Source organism: Triturus cristatus, chromosome 5_2 (genome assembly GCF_964204655.1).
Source record: "Triturus cristatus chromosome 5_2, aTriCri1.1, whole genome shotgun sequence".
Taxonomy (NCBI): domain Eukaryota; kingdom Metazoa; phylum Chordata; class Amphibia; order Caudata; family Salamandridae; genus Triturus; species Triturus cristatus.
The window spans coordinates 974,824,372-974,849,226 of NC_140588.1; the positions used below are offsets into that span (position 1 = coordinate 974,824,372).

General features: G+C 46.0%; 1 protein-coding gene across 3 annotated transcripts in view; it reads left to right on the plus strand.

The window, feature by feature from the left end:
• The window catches only part of LOC146829515 (UDP-N-acetylglucosamine transferase subunit ALG13-like), a 1,246,203-nt gene that overhangs the window by 59,722 nt on the left and 1,161,626 nt on the right, over positions 1–24,855 (plus strand). For all 3 annotated transcript variants that reach the window (XM_085608211.1, XM_085608212.1, XM_085608213.1), the window contains exon 2: positions 7,111–7,194. In XM_085608211.1, coding sequence (XP_085464337.1) covers positions 7,111–7,194 — 84 coding nt within the window. The remainder of the gene's footprint in view (positions 1–7,110; positions 7,195–24,855) is intronic.

Consider the following 24,855-nt stretch of genomic DNA (forward strand, 5'->3'; position numbering starts at 1 on the left):
AACTTTCCAGACCACAGATTACCCCGGAAACAACATCTCCAAGCAAGGTCCAAACCAATTTACCTCTGGAGATTCTGCAGAGCGAGGAGTCCGAGGAGGAGCTCTTTCAGCAAGCTACTTCCCCTTCCGAGCTGTTTGTCAAATACCAAAGCACGGACGAGGAGCAGGAAGATTCAAGCGCGCAGGAGCGCCCCGTCCAGGAACAGGTCCGCACGGAGGTCACTCCAATGGTCTGCCTCCCTCTGGCAATAGTTAAGGACCTCAAGTTCCTTATCAGGGATTACAAACAACGTTTCCCAGAACCACCAAGGATGGATACAGGGGTCCCAATGCCAACTACAAACCCCCCATCGACAGCCCCAAGGCAATCACGGCCGGTTACGCAGGTCTGCCACGAGCCGCCACCTCAGGTGATAGAGTCATCGGATGAGGAGGCTGAGGAGATGGAAGAGGGAGAGGTCCAGGGAGACCAAACAGACCAGCATGAGGAGGAGGAGTATGTAGCATCTTCACCACCTTCCCCACAACCGCGCCAGGCGGATTCACCACCTGTGGATATTGGTGGTTTTCATAAGCTCGTTGAACGGGCTGCAACGCGCTTCCATATGGTCATGGAGTCGGCGGAGACGGAATGCTTCCTCCATGACTTTAAAGAGCAGACAAAGAAGACGACCAAATCAATCCCTATCATCGACTTCCTCTGGGACCAGGGAAAGAAGTTGATGCTGACGCCAGCCTCAGTTCCTGCGGTTGTTCCGCGCCTGGATAAGAAGTATAAGGCACCGTCCACGGCACCAGCTTGCCTGACTGGCCACCCGAAGCCGGATTCTGTCGTGACTCAAGCAGCCCAGAAAAATTCTCGAAATCCCTCCTCGCCTCTGTCAGCACCACCGGACAAGGAGGGCAGAAAATTAGACACTATAGGCAAAAGGTTTTCGACCACTTCGGCAATGACCATCAAGGTGGCCAATTCCATAGCCCTTTTAGGGCGTTATAACCGCCAACTTTGGGAGGATATTGCCCCATATTTAGAAGAACTTCCGAGTGCGGTTCATGATGAGGTGAAGGCACTACTGTCCGAAGGCCAGACTTCTGCGGCCGAGATTATCGACTGCGCCATAGATGTAGCCATGACAGGCTTTCGCCAACTGGCTGGGGCTGCAGTCCTGCGCCGTCAAGGATGGCTCAAGGCGACATCGTTCAGGCAGGAAGTACAGACGAAGCTGCTAGATATGCCCTTCGACGGACAGCATCTATTTGGAGATAAAATAGACGAGGCGCTACAAGCCATTAAAAAGGACACGGACACGGCTAGAGCGCTTGGAACCCTGCAGGCAAGGAACCAGTCCTTTCGGGGCAACCAATCTAGAGGTCAGTCCTCCTACAGAGGATCCTTCCAGAATAAGTCCTCATATTCTTTCCAGAATAAGACCCAGTACCAGCAAAAGCATCAGCAGGGTCGACAGTCATCTTACGGAAGATCTAATTTCAAGCGTAAGAACCAGAAGAGGGGCACCGGCGGACGCCAGTGACCGCTTACTCCAGCCAGTCCAGCTACCATCTTCTTCTTCACAAATTGGAGGAAAATTGACCCATTTCCTAAACAATTGGCGCATCATCACCTCAGATCGTTGGGTGCTCCAACTCCTCAGATTCGGCCATTCCCTAGAATTTACCGCCATCCCGCCTACAACCCCTCCCCGCAAGTTTCCACACAGACATCTGCGGCTGCTGCTCCGGGAAATATCGGAGATGTTACGCAAGGGAGCAATCGAGCGAGTTCCATCAGCTCAGAAGGAGAAAGGATTCTACTCCCGTTTCTTTCTGATACGAAAGAAAGAAAAGAAGTGGAGGCCTATCTTGGATCTCAGAGCACTCAACTCTTTCCTGAAGAGTCAGTCGTTCAGGATGGTGACGCTCCAAGAAATCCTAGGCATTCTGGAGGAAGGAGATTTCATGACATCCTTGGATCTTCAGGATGCTTACTATCACATCCCGATTCTCAGGGGGCACAGAAAGTTTCTACGTTTCGAAGTGGCAGGACAGCACTACCAGTTCAAGGTCCTCCCGTTTGGCCTCAAATCTGCTCCGCGGATTTTCACCAAGTGCCTTTCTCCTGTGGCAGCTTTCCTACGTCAAATGGGTCACCAAGTTTTCCCCTACCTAGACGACTGGCTGGTCAAGGCGCCCACGGCCGTAGGCGCAACCAAATCCTCCAACGCTTGTACCAATCTTTTCCAACATCTAGGACTGACACTCAATCTTCAGAAATCACATATGTCCCCAACGAGAAGCATCACCTTTCTCGGGGCTACCTTAAATTTGGAATGTGCGAGAGCATTTCCTTCAGACGAAAGAAAACACAGGATCATATCGCTGGCCAAGACGGTGGCATCAAGGAAATCCCTGAGGGTTCGCACCTTCAAGTCACTCCTGGGAATGATGTCTTCATGTATACTACTGATCCCTCACTGCAGGCTCCGGATGCGTCCACTGCAGGAGGCTCTCTCGAACCAGTGGACTCAGAGTACAGGTTCGTTCGAAGACATTATAAGCATAACACCGCAAATATCCAAGAGTCTCGAGTGGTGGAAGGACTCCACAAACCTCTCGAGAGGACTACCGTTCCTGCTCCCAGCAGCGCCACTGGTGATCACCACAGATGCATCCCTAGCGGGCTGGGGAGCTGTCCTTCAGGACCTCAGAGTAAGTGGCAAATGGTCGGATCGGGAACAACGCCTCCATATCAATCTGCTGGAGTTGAGGGCTGTGTATCTAGCGCTGCAGGCCTTTTTACCACGCATCCAGAACTCCCCGGTGCTCGTCAGAACGGACAACACCACGACGATGCATTATCTGAACAAGCAGGGAGGAACGCGTTCGCTCACTCTATCGCGCGAATCGCAGAAGATCTGGAACTGGCTTGTTCTCCATGGGATCACCCTCAGGGCGGACTACGTCCCGGGAAAGGATATCACCATTGCGGACGCCCTAAGCAGGCAGAAATCCCTCTCCCACGAATGGGAGCTCAACGAGAGTGCACTAACACACGTATTCTCGGAGTGGGGGGTTCCAGGAATCGACCTGTTCGCCACCAGGGAGAACGCCAAATGCCCAAGCTACGCAAGTTGGCATCCCCAACCGGAGTCGCTCGGAAATGCCTTTTCCATAGGCTGGTTCAGCGTATTTGCGTACGCTTTTCCACCGTTCCCGATGATTCCCAGGGTCCTCAGGAAGATGAAGGCGGAGCCCTGTACTCGAATTCTGATCGCCCCGTACTGGCCGAGGCAGCACTGGTTCTCGGACCTTCATCGCCTCTCCATCAGGACACCGATTCGTCTAACACAGCTCCCGAACCTACTGACGATGTCCAACGGGCAGGTGCATTACCCGAACCTCCAATCGCTCAGGTTATCGGCCTGGCTCCTGAGCACAGAGAGTTCTGCCATTTGAACATCCCGCAGGAATGCAGGGACGTGCTAGCAAAAGCGAGGGCGGACAGTACCAACAAAACCTACTCTCTCAAATGGAAACGCTTCTGCGTTTGGTGCTCGGAGAAGGGCCTGAGACCACTTCATATCACGCCCGAACAGATATTGCCATATCTCTTACTCTTGGCACAGTCCAGATTAGCGCATGCATCCATAAAGGTGCATCTGGCGGCAATTTCACGTTTTACCAGGACTTTCAAAGGCCCGTCTCTCTGGTCCAGTAGACTTGTTAAACAGTTCCTTAAGGGTCTTTATAGGTCCTTTCCAAGACCTCGAAGGGTTCCACCGACATGGCACCTCAACTTGGTCCTTAACCAACTCATGAAGCACCCCTTTGAGCCCATCCACCGAGCTTCCATCAAGTACATCTCATGGAAAACGGCTCTGTTGCTCGCTCTAACATCTGCCAGGAGAGTCAGCGAGTTGCAAGCTCTCTCCATTCAGGAGCCCTTCATGCAGTTCAAACAGGACAGGGTGGTGCTGAGGACAAATCCCAAGTTTATACCGAAAGTGCCTTCAGACTTTCACCTCAACGAGCCGGTGGTCCTACGCTCCTTCTTTGCAAACCCTACCACGGCAGCAGAAAGGACGCTCCATTCTCTGGATCTCAAACGGTGTCTTAAGTTTTATATAGACAAGACAAAAACCTTCAGAAAGTCTTCGCAGTTATTTGTGGCCTACAGCAGACCAAGGCTGGGTATGCCACTAACAAAACAGAGCATTTCAAGGTGGATCTCTTCTGCAATAACGTTCTGCCATGAAGGGGCCGGACGGCCGTTGCGAGACAGGGTGGAAGCACACTCCACCAGAGCGATGTCCACATCAGCAGCACTGTTCGCTGGAGTGCCGATTTTGGACATCTGTAGAGCGGCGACGTGGAAGTCACCGCATACCTTCTCCAGACACTACTGCCTGGATGCCGAACTTACAAAGGATGCGGCAGTGGGCCAGGCGGTGCTCCGCCATCTGTTCCAGTGAGGTGAGCCTTCCAACAACCCGCCTTCCTGGTATGCACATTCTTTACTGTTTTACTGTTGGTTGTATGCCAATGTTTCAAACTGTTATGGTAATATATGTATTATCTAAAATAACTATATAGCATGTTACATCAGAAATGTGCATAATGTATTGCTAACTACTCTGATTCAGGCATGTGAATCTATGAAAGACACCCCTAATACTGGATAAGAAACGCGTTACTTACCTGTAACGGCAGTTATCCAGTATTGGTGTCTTTCATAGATTCACATGCAACCCTCCCGCCTCCCCTGGAAGGACTCACTTCTCTCTCTAACTGTATTACGCCTACCTAGCTTGGTGCGTACGAAAATCTGAGGGACTGAGGCTCCTGCCAGGAAGGTTCTAGAGGGAGGTGATAGCTGATTGGCTGGCTCTAGGAGTTTGGTCCTTTTTACATAAGGACTATGATAGGCGGCTAAGGGGAGGCCCTTAGGCCTATTTTTCTCTATGTATGTCTATAGGACATTACTTTTTTATGTACCGGAGGCTCCCGTCTCGACGACGGGGAATGATTCAGGCATGTGAATCTATGAAAGACACCAATACTGGATAACTGCTGTTACAGGTAAGTAACGCGTTTCTTATTGTAGAGCAAATTCAGCCGGGGAATTCTATTTCACATTTGAAGTGTCTCCCAGAAACTTTAGGAAATTCGGGCACTTATGTCCTTCCATGCCCTTTACACACAGGGAGGTACAACATGTTTTTTGTTTTTAATTGTCTTTGCATCTCATTTATTCATTCCTATTGAAAACCAAACCTTTGATGGGGCCGGATTCTTGCCTACCTAGTTATCTCCAAGAATCCTCTCCGGTCGCCAGGATCTTTTTATCTGCTAAATAGTGTAGAGGGGAGGAAATATAATTATCAAAACATAATCACCAAAATTAGACTTCATTTGGAAAGGAACACTGACTCCGGATCTAAAATTTATAAGATTTTATTACAACCAAAAATAACTGCACATACAGACACCTCAATACAAGGTGTAAGAGGTAAATGGGCAATAATACAAAGGCAAGCCTACGCAGGATTCTCATGCGACTCAAAACAAAGAGAATCACTGACTCCAAAATCATCAAGAAAGCAATTGTTAAACCAATATCCAAATTAGGAATCGTCAGTCTAAAAGGAAAGAGTTAGTCTATCCCAACACTAGCTCTAAGGTGACATCCCCACTTAGCATTCCCCTTCCCAGGCAAGAGAATCAAAAGGTGTCAGAAGTGAAGACTTCCTAAGAAGTGCATTCACTTAGTCAGAGCTCGATCTAAGATGCTCTTTCTAGCTTCCCATCTAAACCTCAACTGCTCAATCCACGGGGCACTGTCCCTAATACAAAACCCCAAAATCATAGAACACGCCCTTCGGCACACCTCTTCAGCCAGGTCTTCTCCCAGTAGTTTTCCGTCAAGTTGTCTGGCGTCCAACGACGGTTAGCTTGACCTTGGGTCCCAGGCACCTTCTCCGCTGAAAGTATCATCCTCACATTCCAGTGTACTCCCCTATTGGCTTCTCGCAGCATCCTAACTCTTAAAACAAATACCTAGTCTCTCTAACGAGCTAAATGTCCTTGCACCTGCAACAGAAACATGGGAACAAAAACGTTTCAAGACTCCAAGAATTTACATTTCCCTGCAACCCAAAACCTTTACCAAGGGAAATCATTTTCAGCCTACCACGTTTAGCTAACATAAGAAAATGAACAGGCCTTTCTCCTTAACTATATGCGATCAGGCCTATACACTGTTAAACACACTACTAAATCACACTCTAAGCATTGGTTCATTAGTCTCGTATACGTGAGCAAGCAACTTGCATGGACAATTCTAACATGGCACATGTTAACCTAATACATTACATTGCACGAAAACTAATCCTTATGCATTTACTAAATACATTCGCAATAGCTTGCAACGTTACTCTTCATAAAAAGCATTATTACATTTCTAATCACCTCTATGTTAAATGATTACAGCAATATATTTCTATGGCATTTCTTAACATACATCGATTAATATGCAGGTGCTGACTATCGGTGAATATGATGCACCCCTACAAATTGCAGAATCACATGACGCTCTATCACCTTGAATACTCGTAGCTGTGGCTTGATGTGTGCTATAGATTTACCTGTGTTTAGCCCAGTCTCACTGGGTTAAAGTAACCCATTAAGAATTAGATTAGTATATGGGCATGCAGTTGAGCACTCCATATCGGGTTCACAAATCTGTAGCTCCAGTTCATCATAGGGGTATCTGGGTACAGAAGCAGGTGCCAAGTACAAGTTAGTGCCTATGGGTCTGTTTACCAGAAATATTCACTTGCATCTGCCAAATGTCAGAGCTCACAAAGCATGTGGCTCTTTGGCTGCTGTCAGGCTATGCTACTAGAGTTGAACAAGTAACTTATGGTATCCTTGGATCGTTTCGTCGATTTCACAGTGGTGGAACTTAAAATGTTACACTAGTGCTGTAAGGATGCTGAGAAGGAGAGGTCCTATTATGTCAATGTCTGTTATGAAGTATTTTGAAATATGATATACAGTGATTTCCTAATTTCGTATGTGTCAGATTACACCTATTGCCTTTTTGTTTTGCAGTTGTTTTACTGTCAGATTCACCATATGGAAGTAAGAAAGGCTTGTGTGTCTTATATGAGGAAAAATCAAGAGAAGTTTGAGGTGGTAAGAGACAGTAAAGTTAACACTTCTGTTCTGTAATTGAAAGATGCAAAATATATCTTATATTTAATACTGATGTGACAAGACCCATTTCTTCCTTTATTTGTCCAACTGCAAGTCAAGAACATAAACACCTTTGCAGAGATGTCTCTAGAATGCCCAGTTATCTAGACAAATCAGTCTGCTCCCACTACTTTTGATCTTATCAACATTGATATTATGATTTTTGCACGTGTAGCCATTCACATTTTTTATGTTTCTGGATTTGCACACCACTGAACACTGCATCATGACCTTACACAGGAGACCAGACCTGACACACCTCTTATTTACCAGACAAAGGAACATTTCACAGAATCTCACAGCAGCACATCTCAGCAGCTTCTGCACCAAAAATGACTATCACACAACACAAACTGTACCATACTCAAAAATGCCCACAAAACACAGGAAAATGTCACTAAATGACACCACTTTGGGAAGAAAACGGTGGGCACTGGCCAAGAAATTACTGCTAGAACATGCACAACTCACACCCCAAATAGGTAGATGTATTTCGTCCACTCATAATGGCACAGGTAAAATAACTGTCACCCTGTATCCTATCTGAACAAAAACACAACAAGCAAAAGAAGAAATCGCTCGAACAAACAGTCTAACATAAAACTATGACTCTGCAGGCACACCATCAGACATCCTTTGTGTGGCCAATCAACAAAGATAACAATGCTCATTCTCTTGATGTGCCTGAGGGACTACTTATTGGTTTTGACATGTACTGGAGAGGGTTAGAGTGCCTCGGTCCAGTATCTGACTCCCCTCTCAATCTGGCTGGGATATTTGTGCATGTGTACTCCATCGGGGTGCTCCACCCTTCCATACACAACTGTGTTTGGTTGGTGCTTGGGGTTCAGGAACTCCAGCACATATTCAAGCATTATAATTGACTTCTACAGAGCAAGCTATGTACCAAACATTTATTTGAAATTTGTTCCCTAGTGCCAAGGGTGTAAATCTGACCGTGTTGCTGGCTTCATGGATTACAGCGTATGATATTGCGGCCATCTGACTGGAATCTATTTCCAGCCTTCCGTGTCTCCCTGATATTTTACGTCCATGTCTTGGATTGGAAAGACTGGCACATTTAGGATTTTAAGGTATCTGGCCAGTTTGGCTCAATTTAACCTAGTGGTTACACTCTGGACCTTGGATCGTTGAGACCGGTTCTAGTGAGACAGGTTCTAGAGAAAAATCTCCATTTAAAGTTCTTCTAGAATGGTGCCCTCCTGCTGTTCCCTACAGAAAACTTGCAGGCCCACACATTGACCCTGCATTCACCATGCCTCTTTTCACTCCTGTGATCCATGTCCTTCCCTCTTTAGGTGCATCATCTCTGGTGCCTCCTGAAAGACTCGTCAGTACACTGGTGGCAGGGAATTTGGCAGAAGGCGAACTGATTGGAAACCTTGCAGAACATTCAAGACTTGAGCATATGTCAAGTTTTCTTTTAGAATTGACTTTTTTTTTTTTTTTTACTTGAAAGGTGAAGGGATGGATGCCCTTTTAGGAGCACAGCATTCCTACATAGTGGACCTCTGATAGTTTTCCCTGATCGATACGTCCTCTGTGGAAATTCTTGCATTTACCTCATACCTTTGCCGTATGTTAACATTTCGTCATATAAAGTATTTACACCCGATATTTACAAAATGTAGATATTTCACTGGTGAGGCAGTGACTAACTTTTTTATGCCCTTCATACAAATCAGGTGGAATGTTAGGAAGGTTATGCAAAACTGATCAATTTTAGGTGAACCTAGTTGTCCCACAAGTTATAATCTTAATTACCTGAAACTGTATATTATTATTTACTAGTTTTATTCAATTTCTCAATTTTACTCAGTTGTTAAATCTTAAGATTCACAATTAATTGGGAAATAACCATTATTCATTTTATTGTATAGTCACAGGAATTTTTAATGAGATGATTAACTCTTGTTGTTTTCCGAAAGGATGAAAATGAGTTTACGTCCACACCCCCCCCCCCCCTCCCCCCCTTCTAAAAAAAACCGAGTCTGGATCCTGAAGATCTGTGCAGTTTATAGACCTATCTCTTGACTCCCATTCCGTTTAGGGTTGTAGACGAGGAGCCTAAATCTGATTTGGCATCTTTCTTAGAATCCAACCAGTTACTAGACCAAACACAATACGGGTTTAGAGGTGGACACTGTACCAAGTCGGCACTTATCACTGCCTCAGCAAATCTAAGGGTTACACTGGACAAGGGTGGTAAAACCGCGTAATTTTTGTTGGACCTCTCTGCAGCTTTCAGTACAGTCAATCATGACCTGACTGATTGACCATCTTTTTAAGTTGGAGGTTAGGGGTTCTGCCCTGGCCCGTCTTCAGTCCCTTTTATCTGGAGGGACCAATTAGTCGCAGTGGGAGATTTTGCCTCTGATCCTTTTGACTTGCCTTGTATGGTGCCTCAGGGCTCTTCATCGAGCCCTACCCTTTTCAACATGTATGTCACCCCCTTGCTAAACTCATTAATGCCGTCGGATTTTCTGTAATCTTACGCATATGGGACACACATTGTGGTATCGTTGGCCAGCAATCTGGAGGACAAAGCAAATTCAAAAACTGTATGAGGCAAGTCGACAACTGGATGAGAACCAATTGTCTAAAGTTTACCTCTGGTAAAACGTAGGTTCTCCTTCTGGGCAATGACACCATCTGGACAGCGGCTGGTGGCCTCGAGTTAGGCTTGCTTCCCACTCCATTGACAAAGGTCTGGAATCTTGAGGGCCTTGTGGACAAGAAATTGTCATATGGAGACCTTGTCAATCTAATATATTCCTCATTTTGAAGATCATTAGAAAAATCTGTCCTTTTATTCTGGCCGCTCTTCAGAAAATGGTAGTGGCATCCCTGGCCCTATTCATATTGGACTTTTGCAATGCCTTGTTCCTGAACATACAGCAAAGACCCCTCCAAAAACTACCGGCACAGCTTCTATTTGGGGATCCCAAAGTTCCTATCGGACTCCCATACTCTGGTTAAGTTTCATTGGCTGCCTGTAAAAACAAGTATAGAATTCAAGACTCTGTGTTGCCTATAGAGCTTTACATGACTCTGGCCCTGACTTTCATAGGAAAAAACATATCTGGTATGTTCCTTCCAGTAGGCTTCACTCCTCAGCCAGATATCACAGTCCCTAATTTTAAGAAAGCTTCTTGGGGGAGGGGTGGAGTAAAAGTTTCATGGTTGGCACTGCCAAGCTATGGAATTTCTCCCCCTCGAGTTGAAGCTAAGCCCCCATCTGCACTCTTTTAGAAAGTCACAAAAAACCTGGATCTTTGCTGCATAAGTAAAGCTATCTGGCATTCAGTTTTTCGCAGTGTCAAGACGCCTCTGTGTATTCGTTTGCACCCTAATAATAGGTTTTCTGGTCTGGTGCAATTAGTATTCACCTTAGTTTCTGTGTCTTAGATTCTAGTTAGTACTTGCTGGCAAGGGTAGCCTGCTTCGTAATCCATCATGCTTTATGCATAGTTTTATTTATAATTAAATAAAACATTAAAACTACATAGATTCCAGTCTGAGGAGAAATGCACCCAAGTGCTCCTTGCATATTAATCTACATCCTAAACTAATAGGCTGCCCGAGAAGTCCAGGCAATAAATGCATTCAAGTTCTTTGGCTTAAAGCGTGGTTTTCATATCTTGCATCCTAAGTGTAGGAAAGTAGGTTTCTTTTGCCATAATTCCCCTGCTTTTTGCCAGATTTCTGATGCACTTTGATGGAGTGTGTGCTGGGACCCTGCTAATCAGGCCCAAGCACCTGTGTTCTTTCCCTAAACTGTACCATTATTTCCACAATTGGTACACCTCCGGGCCACATACAAGTCCCTTGTAAAAGGTACCAGTGATGCAAAGGGCCTTGTGATCCGAGAGGGTCCCTTAGGGCTGCAGCGAGTATTGTGCCACGCTAAAGGACCCCACACCAAAAAAATACACACTGCCATTGCAGGCTATGTGTTGTGGTGTAACTTAACTAAGAGTCGACATGGCACAGCTTCCTGGGTGCCATGCCTACACAACACTGCCTGTGGCACAGGTAGGTCACCCCTCTAGCAGGCCTCACGGTCCTAAGTCAGGGTGCACTATACCACAGGTGAGGGCATAGCTGTACGAGCAGTATGCTCCTACAGTGTCTGTACTATTCACAGACCTTGTAAGTGCAGTGAAGCCATTTTGAGTACATAGGCTGGGAGTTGGTCAGCATGAACTCCACAGCTCCATATTGGCTTTACAGAAGACTGAGGAGTTTGGTATCGAACTTCGCAGCCTAATAAACCCACACTGATGCCAGTGTTAGATTGATTATAAAATTCACTCAGAGGGCATATTAGATGCCCCATGAAAAACGACCAGCTTTTAGTGTATTGGCTGACTGGTCCCTGCCAGCCAGCCCTCACCAGACAGGTTTCTGACCTCATGGGGTGTGGACCTCCGCAAGCACAAAGGCTAAGAACAAAGCCTGCTCTGTGTGGAGGTGCTTCACACCTCCCCTTGCAGGAACAGCAACACTTGGCAGTGAGCCTCTAAGGCTCACACCTTGTGATGAGCTGATCTGGGCAGCTTCAACTAGTGGAGATGCCCGGCCCTTGTCCCAGCCTCACTTTTTGGGGGCGGGACATGCGGGAACATTAGTAAACAGAGTGGGAGAGTTCACCTTAGCCTGGCACACCCCTAGGGTAGCCAGAAGTGGAGGTGGACTCCTCTCTCAAATTCTCCATCTTTAATTGGAGAATTAGGCTCAATAGGAACAGAGATTTGCCCCTCTTCCTCAAACTAATTGAGACTATTGCACAAAAGTACTTACTAGGGCAACTTGGTTCCTAGAAATAAAAGTAACTAAAGTAATATTTTTCTACAAAGATTTGCCTAGAATCAGTCATTGATTATCTACTCTAACCTCTGCCATACCTTTGGGGACGCACTGGACGCTGTGCACACTATACCTCCTTTTTGGTATAATATATACAGAGCCAGCTTGCTACACTAAGCAATGCGAGGGCAGACTTGTGCAGAAAATTCTAGTGAAAGTAATCTATCTGCAAATTGTTGAAATTATCAGCTCCCCCTTAGTTTGGCACATAATCTTCATAGTAGAGTGGGTGGCCCTCAGTATATGTTCTCTTTAGTGGTCATAAAGCGAATCTTGTCCAAAAGTGACATCCAGTTATGCTCCCCTATGTCTAGTTTCCATCAGTATAAAATGCTTAGATCTTGTTCAGTATGCCTTGGCACATATCTTAATAAACGTGAGGTAGAGGGCATGGGCATTTCTTTAAACAAGTACTTTTCTGGTGTCTTTCAGAGTCGCAAAGCGTTGTGAGTAATTTGACTGGGAAGTTCATGCCTCATTCCCTCTCGCCTTATTTCTTACTCAATTGAAGTCTCCCAACAGTCAATAGATTGACGTCGAGAATTGAAAACAGTTGAGCAATCACTTACATAACCACTTGAAATACTATCAGAATAAAATGGAGTGGTGACACGGATACAAAATCAATGGCATGTAAAGTACACAAGTAGTTGCACATCAGCATTCCTAGACTGTTTAATACAGAAATCATTTATATCTATCCGAGCAAGGATTTCCTTTGGGTTATTTGCTGGTAACATTGCATGGTAGGTGTTTACTCAACATCTCTGTTTCGAAGAATGCAATGGTCAGTGTCTTTAGGGAAGCCACTTCCAGGATGGTACTCTTTCCCCCTCGTCCGTCCAGAGTGGCTCCAAATTTACTGACTTCCTCTGTTATGCCAGCTTCAACACCAGGGTTTGTCCAAACCAGTCTTCCAGCAACTCTGAATCCTTACGGGGTTCATGCTTATTCCACTCATTTGTCTATTAAAAGGAGTGGAAGTTGCCTGGTGTATGACCTTACTCTTGACTTATTTATTTAGTTCCAGTTTTGTAACCCATTCTAGGCCAGATGGTTGCCTGTATGGTTTGCAAGGGAACTATTCAGTTGTAAATACAGGTGATGTATCCACAGAGAAATTCTTTAGCACAAAAATAAGTCCTTTGTGACTGCAGAACAAAGTGTGTTGATGGTGGACTGACCGACCGTGGCATCAAACAGAATTTTACTATGCACGAGTTAGGACCACAAGATGAAGAGTATTCATGACCACAGTGCCTTATTCTGTTATGTGAATGGTGTACCATATAGATTGTTGGAGCAGGAGTTTTAGGGCCTTTTTAAGAGAGGAGTTGGTCTGAATTACTGAAGAAATAGATTGCAAAGTATTTGGTGGTTTTTCATGACAGGATGTTTTTTATTTCTTGAGCAATAACCTTTCTACAATGCTTTCTACCAGTGGTGGCCGATACAAACAACGGGTGGTCGGGGGTGTAAGATAACATTTAAAAATAAAAACGTACTTGAAGCAGACAGTCGCCTCCCGCGTCGAGTCCGACTTTCTCTTCTCTTCCCGGCAGCCTCTAGTACAGACTCCCTTTCAATTCCCGCGCTGCTTTCCCTGGAGAAAAGACATTCTGCTCAGGCCATGAAGTCAGAAGAGGTTTCTCTAGCCCAGCTTTTCAATGCAGCCGGGCTTGAGAAACCTATGTGTGTTTTGGTCAGCCTGAGACGGTCAGCCAACACATATGCGCAGGAGAGCACATAGCACTCCTCGTCCCAGGCCCCGCTCCTCCCTGCACAATCTGGCGCTGAGCCGACAAATGAAAGCTAAAACTATGCTAGATCATTGTTTTTGTTTTTATTTTTCATTTGCTGGCTCAGCGCCAGGCTGTGGGGCAGTGCTCCACCGCCATTGCGGAGGAGCCGACCCGGCTTTATATAAGCATTGATAAACCAGGATTCTTATCTACCTTACCATCACCAAGAATCCTCTCGGGTCGCCGGGATCTTTTTATCTGCTAAATAGTGTAGAGGGGAGGAAAGTAAATTTCAACACGTAATCAATCAAATTGAATTTAAACTCTATAAGGACCACTGACTCCGAATCTCAAATTTTAGTAATTTATTACAAAGCCAGTTACAACTGCACATACAAGCACCTCAGTACGAGGTTAAAAAAATAAATCGGCACTAATACAAAGAATATCCTAAGCAGAAGCCTCATCCGACTCAGAATAAGAAGAATGGTCAACTCCAATAACATCAAGCAAGCGATAATCACTCCAATCTCTACAGTAGAAGTCATTAACCTAAAAGGAAAGTTAGTTAGTCTATCCCTACTCTATCTCTAAGGTGACATCCCTACTAAGCATTCCCCCTCCCAGGCAAAAGAGTAAAAAGGTGTCAGAAGTGAAGACTTCCTTAGAAGTGCACTCACTTAGTCAGAGCTCTCTCTAAGATGCTCCTTCTCGCTTCCCATCTAAACCTCGACTGCTCAATCCACCGGGCACTGTCCCTAATTCAAAATCCCAAAAACCTAGAACACGCCCTCTGGCACACCTCTCCAGCCAGGTCTTCTTCCAGTAGTATGTGGGTGCAGACGAGCGGTGATTATGGTGCACCCCTACAATTTTCAGAACAACATGGTGCTCTATCAGCCCCCCCCCCACCCCCCCCCCCTTTGACTAGTGTCATCACACCATTTCACAATTCCCTTGTAGAAAGAACCAACCTAAACAGTACCGGTTGCCATCCTCCCCCTTCAGAGCCTCTCCATATTCTTAAGGTTCTGATATTGACTGTCCTGCAGTCTGGCCATTTGCATTTCACTCGCTCTGAGAACTCTTGTCAATTCGATTTCCTTTGTACCACTTGTAAGCTCTGATGAATCCCCACAAACAAACCACACAAACCATAACAATGATGAGTGGTTTTAGCACAAAGCCAAGTAACCCTTTCCCCAAGCTAGCAAACCAACTTCCCACGCGACTAAATCCTTTGCCAACTTTTTTCCACACCCTCTTCAGTCAAATCCTCTATCTCATGGTGGATCGTAGTAATGTTGTCTATATATTTCTCCAGATCCTTGCTGTTATCTGGAATATACGTACCACATTCCTGAACTTTCAATAATTTACAGACTCCGCCCTCTTTTGCTAATAATACATCTAAAGCAAGGCGGTTCTGCAAAACCTTCGTCCTTATCGATAACATCTCTCCATCCACAAGTAACAGCGACTTTGCTGTATTCGACAACTCATCAACCACAGTCGCCAATCGTCTGATCTTCACATCATTCAAAACCACACCCAATCTCTGTATCATCGCTCCAAAAATATCTCCAATCACTGCTCCTGCACTCGCAGCTCTCTTCACCCTCGAATGCTGTCCATCCTCCAAAAGCTTCAGATCCTTTGCATGGTAAATCTTCAGAAAAATGATTCCCAAATAGCACGTACCATGCCAATTTGCAGGCAACTGGACATAGGCATTCTTCCCGCACACATAATCAACGGTTGGAATCACTTGCACAGAGCCTTGCAGAAAGTTCTTAGCAGAATCCTCCATGGTGAAGATATGATCACACGTACTCTGTCCTACTGGAACCTTTTCAAAGTAGGTCTGATAGCGTGTCACACACAACTTCCCTCTCTGCTCCTTGTCATCGATGTAGTGCACCAGAACGGAGTTCTGTGCCAACACAAGACTCAAGATTCTTCTTCAAGATCTGATTAAATATCGATGGACTCTGTGTACCCCTGGGGGATACGACACCACGTTAACGCACAATTTTCCAGCCGGAAAGCAAAAGGAACTTGGCTTTCCTCATGGAGTGGAATCGAGAAGAATGCTTGACACAGATCAATCACTGTAAACCACTCAGCTTCACATGGAATCTGAAACCGAATCGCAGATGGATTCGGTACCACTGGACAGCATGGAACAACTATTGTGTTGACCTTTCGCAGGTCCTGCACAATCCTCAATTTCCCACTCTGTTTCTGTAGTCCCATGATAGGTGAATTGCATGGGCTACCCATGATTTCCTTCAGAATTCCCTGCTTAATCATGGACTCGATTACAGGTTTGATCCCTGCAATAGTCTCGGATGACAAATTGTACTGGGGCGTCCTAGGAAATTCCACGTTCTGCTTGACCTGAATCTTCACTGGCTCTACATCTTTGATCAACCCAATCTCTTCTCCAGTGAAGTCCCACACCTCATGTGACACTGAATCTCTCAAGTCAAGTGGAAGCTCCTCCACTGTCAGCGCTGGGTACATTTCTATGCCCAATCGGCCCTGCTTAATCGGTAACGACAAAAGTTCCCATGATATCCGAGCCTGGCCTCCCTCCCATATCAAAGATACTAACAGGGACCGGAATGTCTTGAAGGATTGAGTGAGTATGATTGGTAAGTTCACAAAGAGATATAAAAATTTAGGCAAGATGATCATTTTGACCAACGCAATTTTACCTGCAAGTGGGAGTCTGGCCCATAGATTCACCTTTTCCTCCAACCAGACAATAGTTCTGCTGTAATTTAAGTTCCATATTTCTTGTAGGTCCCGATTGATCCACATTCTCAAATACTTCACTTTCTCGTTTTCCCATTTTAACTATTCTGAGGTCACTGCCCTGTTATCAGTTAGGGGAAAGATCACAGATTTAGCCCAATTTATAGTTATACCAGAGAGCCCACCAAATCTGATGAATTCTCTCAGTACTATGTCAAGATTTCGATCAGGGTTTAAAATATACAACGTGATATCGTTCGCATAGAGCGAAATCAATAAACTGCGAGCTCTGAAACCTATACCCTTATCTGTGTAGTGTTGTCTAATTCGCGCAGCCAACGGCTCCATTGCGATGGCAAATAACAGGGGGGATAGCGGGCACTCGTGCCTCACGTAATCTGGAACGGGTCAGAAACAATATTATTCACCCGTACTCTAGCCATTGGTGCAGTGTTTAACAATTTGATCCATTGAAGGAACATGGGGTCAAATCCCATCCGTTCCAAAATCCTAAATAGATAAGACCATTTGAGCGAGTCGAAGGCTTTTGTTGCATCTAGAAAAACCACTGCCTGTACATCGGGGTGTAGATAATGCAGAGATGAAAACACCGTTCTGAGACTGTGCGAGGTTGATCGCCCGGGTATGAAGTCCGATTGATTTGGAACAGCTATAATCGGGCGCAAAGGTTGAAGCCAGGTCGCTATCAATTTTGCCAATATCTTGACGTCTACATTAATTAGCGATAAAAGGTATATAAGAATCTAGGTCGGTTTCCAATTTTCCCGGCTTTATTAAGGTTACAATGATTGCTTCGCTCATAGACTGTGGCAATGTACCTGTTTCATGGGCTTCCCCATACACCGCCAACAGTTTGGGCGCTAGCTCCTCCACGTAGGTTTTATAGAAGGCGGTCGTCAGACCATCCAACCCAGGGGCCTTATCTAGGGGCAGGGTATTGATAACATTAATGACATCCTCAACCGTGAACGGTAAATGCATATATTCTCTTTGTCGATCATTGAACCAAACCAGTGAATCTAAAAAATCCTGCATATCTTCCGGGCATTCAGTTTGTGTGGCCGTATATAAATGGGTGTAAAAAGAGAAAAAACCAAAGGTCCAGGGAAGACATGGCTTGGCAGTTCGGGCTGGACTGTTCCCATGAGGCACAAGGTCAGACTGATTTGCATATGGCCATGTCTGAACTGGGGTGGCAGAGTGGACTAAAGAACGGTGATGGATTAAACCCAGATCAGTTGACTGGGGGTGAGTGCTTGCAATGTTCAACACTCCGTCCATCATTTCCTTTGGTTTTTGTAAAAAGAGAACTCCTTTAAAATAGCTAGGGAGCCCCTGATCGTTTTTCCTTCTTTATCAACAAGTTCATTCGGGTATATAAGCCATAGAGCGCGGGGTTCGAAGCATACCGGTGAGTTTGCGCCCAGGTCTGTCTCCCTCTCCATACCTACCTGCTTCCGTGTATTTCCCCAGAAACTTCACTGCCCTCTGCGCTTCCTCTTCGTATTCTAACAGTTTAACCTTCAACTCAGGCAGAAGAGCTGACTCGCCACCAGTATATATTAGTGCCTCCAGATCCTTAACCCCTTGTGTGCCCATGACGAGCTGGACTCGTCATGGGCCGCGGTTGCGCTGTGCCCATGACGAGTCCAGCTCGTCATGAACCCCGCCCGCTAATGCAACGCCCGGCACAGGGCGGGGAAAGGGCGTGGCACACAAGGGGTTAATTTGTGTCTCTATAGTACATAGGGTGTTTCTAAGGGCCTTGAGGACACCCGCTTGCCGGGATATGCATTGCCCCCTAATGACCACATTGAACGCCTCCCATAACGAGGCCTCCGTGTCAACGGACCCCGTATTGAGCGTGAAGTAGTAGATTTATATCAGCACGTATTTCCTCCTTAAACGCTTAATCTAAAAGTGCACGTTGGGGCAGCCTCCAAGAAAACTGTCCCCATGTGGTGTTGGGTAGGGATAGGGTCAACAAACATGGCGAATGGTCCGATTCTAGTGCCTCACCCCCACCACCCATCTAGCCATGTCTCTCGTCATTAACCAATAATCCAACCGGGACCAGGCGCGATGGTGTTCTGAGAAACGTGCCCTCTTTAGTCAGTGGATTGTGGAGGCGCCAAATGTCAATCATGTCTCCGTCCTCTAAGAAGGCATTCAGCACTTTACTGGCCACAGGCTGCTGTCCACGCCGTGCCCTGTCTATCTAAGACATCATTTAGGATGGCATGAAGTGTAAACCCCCCCCCCCCCCCCTCCCTCTCATAAAATCGTGGGTCATCCAGTAGTCTTAACTTTGGCCCACAACTCCTGGAAAAAGTTGGGGGAGTCTGTGTTGGGTCCATATATCGCTACTATGGTCAACAAAATACCTCCCAAGTGGCCCAATAGAATAATGTAAAGTCCTACCGGATCTGTGTACATCTCCCTTTCTCTCCAGTCCAGGCCCCGCTTTACCAGCACCGCCACCCCTCTGAAGTAGTTGGAATACACCAATGCATATGCTGCGCCCCAACACCTGTGCCTACGTTTTGCAGAGGGCTGGGAACGGAGGGGAGTCTCCTGCAACAGGCATAGATCTATGTTGTGTCTGGTAAGGTATGCATGTACCAACCGGGATTTACTACTGTCATTTAGTCCGCGTATGTTCAATGTCAGACAGTTCACGTTCGTCTTGTGTGCAACATTAAGGTCACATGCGTGTCGGCACTGTCTTATCCGACATATGAGCGTCTCTGTCCTCTCTGCAAACATCTTACTTTACGTTACAAGCATATGTTTCCCTCCCGCTTCCGCCACGTCAGATATATAATTTCAAAAATAGAGATCAAAATGATAGAGGTAAGAGAATTTCACCGTGGCTGTGTACCACCAGTAGGTATTGCTTTGCGAGGACCAACAGAAATAAAAAGCACCAGCAACGAGCAATCCACTACACCAAACAGTGAGATATTACGTTGACGTTTGCATAGAATTTCAAAAATGCATTCTTTTCCCAAAATCAAACAACTTTGCCAAGTGGAATAACGTGCAATTAAGCTAAATGACAGTTTGAAGCACACAAATGCAAGTTTTTCAGTCATTATCACTTAGCTGAAGAGAAGTTGCATCGTCAGTTCTGGGGCTGAGTTTGTTTCGTTTTCCGCCCACACGTTTAGCAAATTTCAGAGCAGATTTGCCGTCCGTGGAAAAAATGTGTGGATTCATCATGAGATACTTTGAGTTTAGCAAGATAAAGCAAAGAATATGGGATCTGCGCCTGTAGCAGGATCCTCTTCGCTGGCAGAAATTCACGTCTGGCTGCCTGCACCGCTGGGGAAAGTCCAGTTAAAAGGCGACCCGATTGCCTTGATGCGTTATTTTCCCCATTGTACGAGCCTGGCGTAATACCACATCTCCGGCTTGGTAATTCAAAAAGTTTGCCAATATGGGCCGCGGAGGGGCTCCTGTCGGTGGTTTAGGTCCCAAAGTGTGATGAGCCCTCTCCACAACAAAAAACGGTGAGAGGTGCGCAGCAAAGAGGTCTCGTAGTAAATCCGCCACAAATGTTTCCATCTTTGTAATCGCCGTCGTCTCCGGAATTCCCGTGATGCGTAGGTTGTTTTGACGCGATCTAGCCTCCAATTCCTCGTTCTTGGCAAGGATCACACACGAGTCGATCCATTTGCGACCGTGGATCCGTTGTTTCCACCTGGAATTCATGGAAGTCGGACTGTTTATTTTCATATAAAATGGCGGCTCACTGGCAATCCAAAGCTGCACAGTGTTTGTTAGGGCAATGGGCATTCCTCTAAGTCTTCAATACCTGCTTGCCAGTTTTACCGCGCAGTTCAGGGCGGCAGTAATATCGCATCAGTAGCATGGACAGACGCGACCACCAAATCTAGAAAATGGCGTCATTGGGGTTGGGAAGAGTCTTCCTGCACCCCTGGTACTGAGCTAAAAGCACTGCAGGTGCCCACTACCTCAAGGTGATGGTGCCAGCACGCAGTGCGCCTCCTCCCCGCTCCGCGCCTCAGCTCTGCTGATGTCTCAGACAATCCCGTATAGGCTCGCGATGAAGACTCTGCCTCAGATGCACGGGGCCGCCGCATCCGGGCTCCGAAGCTTCTTCCTTCCCATGCTCGCTACGCTACGGTGCAAACAGCTCAGCGGGCAGGCAGTGTACTCACTATTTCAAGGCAGCGATATTCACACTCATCTCGCCTCCTCTGCCATCTGCATCTTGGCGCCGCCGATGTGTCAGGCAGTGCCGCATGGGCCCACAGTAAGCCTCGGCCTCTGGTACTCTGGACGGCTGCGTTCGGGCTCCTCAGAGCTTTTCCTGACCCTCGCTCACAGCATGTCGGGGCTAATATTTCAGCGGGCAGGCAGCGTATTCAGCCAGGAATCTCTCCGCTTGTTGCCGCTAAGGTTCTGCCACCCAAGCAGCGAAGATAGCATAAGTTCGTCCCTCCAAAATGAATGGATTAATTAAGGATAGTGTCTCGGCTGGCGGAGCTCGCTCAGAGTGGCCATTTCACAGCACGGTAAGCCACGCCCCCCCCCCTTGTCTCTCGAAATTGTTGACCTCAAACCTGGCAACTCTGTCCGCGAAACGACCAGACAATCGCCTCAACTGATAGGTTTCAAACGCTCAATGTTCCACATACAACAACCCATGACCAGTGTCGGTTACTCACGCATTCGCTCCCCCTAACTCGGTCTGGGTAATATGACCTCTCACGATTCCCCTCTCAATGGCCAACAAAATCTACCTTGGGTGTCTTCTACACCACAACTTCTCAGACTACCCGCCGAGTCTAAGAATCCCCGGGCTGTGCGCACTCCCAGCTTGATCTCACAATCACTCAATTCTCATTCCAACTCCGCAAGACATCACACAATCAAATCAACACCGCAATCTACAAACACATCACCCTATTCATACTCACTCTTATCACGAACTGCTGCTTTCTGCCACACCGCTACTCTCCGTCAGTCTCCATCAGCAGTCGTCGTCTGTCGCTCACCATCCAATGGGTCACCATCACACTAATTCTATGGGCCTCTAAAATCTTATCCTGATCTAGATCTCCCCTCACTATCAGAGATAACCATCCTCGGCTACCAACTGATAAAGCCGGATTCTTATCTACCTTATCACCAAGAATCCTCTCGGGTCGCCAGGATCTTTTTATCTGCTAAATAGTGTAGAGGGCAGGAAATCAAATTTCAACACATAATCAATCAAATTGAATTTAAACTCTAAAAGGAATTTATTACACAGCCAAAAATAACTGCACATACAAGCACCTCAGTACGAGGTTAAGAAAATAAATGGGCACTAATACAAAGCATATCCTACGCAGGAGCCTCATCCGACTTGGAATAAGAAGAATGGTCAACTCCAATAACATCAAGCAAGCGATAATCACTCCAATCTCTACAGTAGAAGTCATTAACCTAAAAGGAAAGTCAGTTAGTCTATCCCTACTCTATCTCTAAGGTGACACCCTACTTATCATTCCCCCTCCCAGGCAAGAGAGTAAAAAGGTGTTAGAAGTGAAGACTTCCTTAGAAGTGCACTCACTTAGTCGGAGCTCGCTCTAAAATGCTCCTTCTCGCTTCCCATCTAAACCTAGACTGCTCAACCCACCGGGCACTGTCCCCGATTCAAAATCCCAAAAACATAGAACACGCCCTCCGGCACACCTCTTCAGCCAAGTCTTCTTCCAGTAGTTTTCCACTGAAACTTGTCTCCTCCAACAACTGTTTGCTCGTCCTCGAGTTCCAGGCACCTTCTTTGCCGAAAGTATCATCCCTAAATTCCAGTATACTCCCAAATTGGCTTCTCAGGCCATCCTGACTCCTGAAACAAAGAGTTAGTTTCTCTAATGAGCTAAGTGTCCTTGCACCTGCAACAGAAACATGGAAACAAGAAATTCTCAGAGAAGTGGAAAGTTTCTAAAGTCCTGAAACTCAAAGCCTTACCAAGGGAAATAATTTTCGGCCTACAATATTTAGCTAACATAAACAAACAGGCCTTTCTCTTTAAACGTATATGCGATCAGGCCTTCATACAATTTAAACACACACTATAAGCGTTAATATTCATTACACTTCATGTATGAATAAGCAAACTGCACATGCAGACTTTAATATGATGCACGTTTAAATGCATCACATTACATGAAAACCAATCATTATGCATTGGCTACATGAATACATTTGCAGTTAATTACAACACTGCTCTTCAGGAAAAACATGGTTACATATCTAATCCCACTATTAAAAGCTGATTTGAAGAATACATTTCTAAGTCACACATTATCATAAGTCATTTAGCATATGTGGGTGCGGCCTAGCAGTGATTATGGTGCACCCCTACAATTTTCAGAAAAACATGGCGCTCTATCATCATTGATGTGGAGCTTTGTAGGGAGTGTCTTCGCCCGAGGTGGTAGTTCTTTCAGTCCTGTTTTTTGGGCACCAGCATGTATAACATTAGAGATTAATTCAGGCAATTTTGAATATATGAAAATCTGCTTATGCGTGATCTGGATTGGGACGACATTGTGGATTTGGGGGTCTCCTCAGAAGACCACCCAAAGGTGCAGGGTCACCCTTCGTCCACGGGTTCGGGATACAAAAGGAGACCAACACTGGAGTACGAGAGAGAGAGGATATTTATTCAAGTCTTGTGAGAGAGAGTGCATCGGCAACAGACACCCATAGCTGTCTGGGAGGCAATCTGCCAAGCACTTTGGTTCCATGCCTTATATACACTTCATCCCCACCCCCTGCATGTACAGTAAAGAAAGAACACCATAATTATACAAAGGGAGACGTGTACAGTAAAACAATGAACACCATAATTATACAAGCAGAGGTCAATCTGATAAGTTAGCAGATGGTCACTGTTGGGGCCCCTGCAGGGCATAGGTGAAACCCATAATTACACAACAAGCAGAGGTCAATCTGATAAGTCCGAAGGTGGTAGCTGTCAAGACCTGCAGGGCGAAGTGCAGGGTGAGGACAGTAAGTGTGGGCGAACAGTCCTGTTCAACTGGGGTTAGCAAGAGTTCAGTCAGATTGTGGCAAACAAGGGCACGGACAGTCCTGCTCGACTGGTTTAGCATGAGTTTAGGCAGGTGGCGGTAGGTCAGGTCAAACCGGGCAGTGCAGAGGTGAGGTGAATCACGATGTGAAGCCACAGAGCATTTGTGACCCCTGTAGAGAGGTCGCAATGGAGGATGAAGCGCAAAATGGCTGAGCGAATGGCAAGATCAAGAATACATTTTCCACAACATGGTGTTTCACTCCTGAGACTAGTCTTGCTGCAACACAAAGGGGTTTCAGATGAGCCTGATGGAACTTGGGTGTACTGCTTTTGAGTAAAGCTTTTCACTTGTCTAAGCGTGCCCTAACTGACAATAGGAAGATCGTGTCAAAGCATGGCTCTGGTATGGAGAGTTTTCTCAATGTTTTTGCCTGTAATGGTCTATTTGCAGTGATGTTAATGTTTGTACGCAAGTTAAGATTTATTCGGCATGAACTACGCTATCCAGCGCACACTCGGATTCGGATGCAGAGCGGCTGCTGGATGAGGCAACTAACTGCAATATACCTGCTGGTATCTTGGAACCTTAATGCTAATAAAGAAAGCATCTGATCTTCGGACAACCAAAATTATAATATCTGATTACACATGATGCCTATTACAAGAACCATTACTTGACAACGGCCTAAAAATATCTTGCACCTTGGACAGGGACTGTCGCGTATGAGGCGCAACGATGTATCGATTGATCTCTGTACGTAGAGCAACGTTATTTTGATATCATTCGGGACGGATTGATAACCGAAACTGAGGACCTGATGCACAGGAGTGTAGCCCTGAAGAAGTCACTGTTTACTACCGAGACGCGACGAAACACGTGTTGGCTAAGGCTATGAATAACCATATACAAGAAGAGCATTAAACTGAATCAAAAGACCTAGCAGCGGATTGTTATTTTACTGTCACAAATTTTGTCTTTACGCTGCAGGTGTGTGCTGGGGATTGCTGTGTTTTCTGACTGTGGTCTTTACCACTTATTGGGATGGCGTGGTTCTCCCTACCCCTTTGCACCGCAATAACACTAGGAACAGCTTGCGGTGCTGCACCTAGACATGCAGTGCTGGTGCCTTGTTC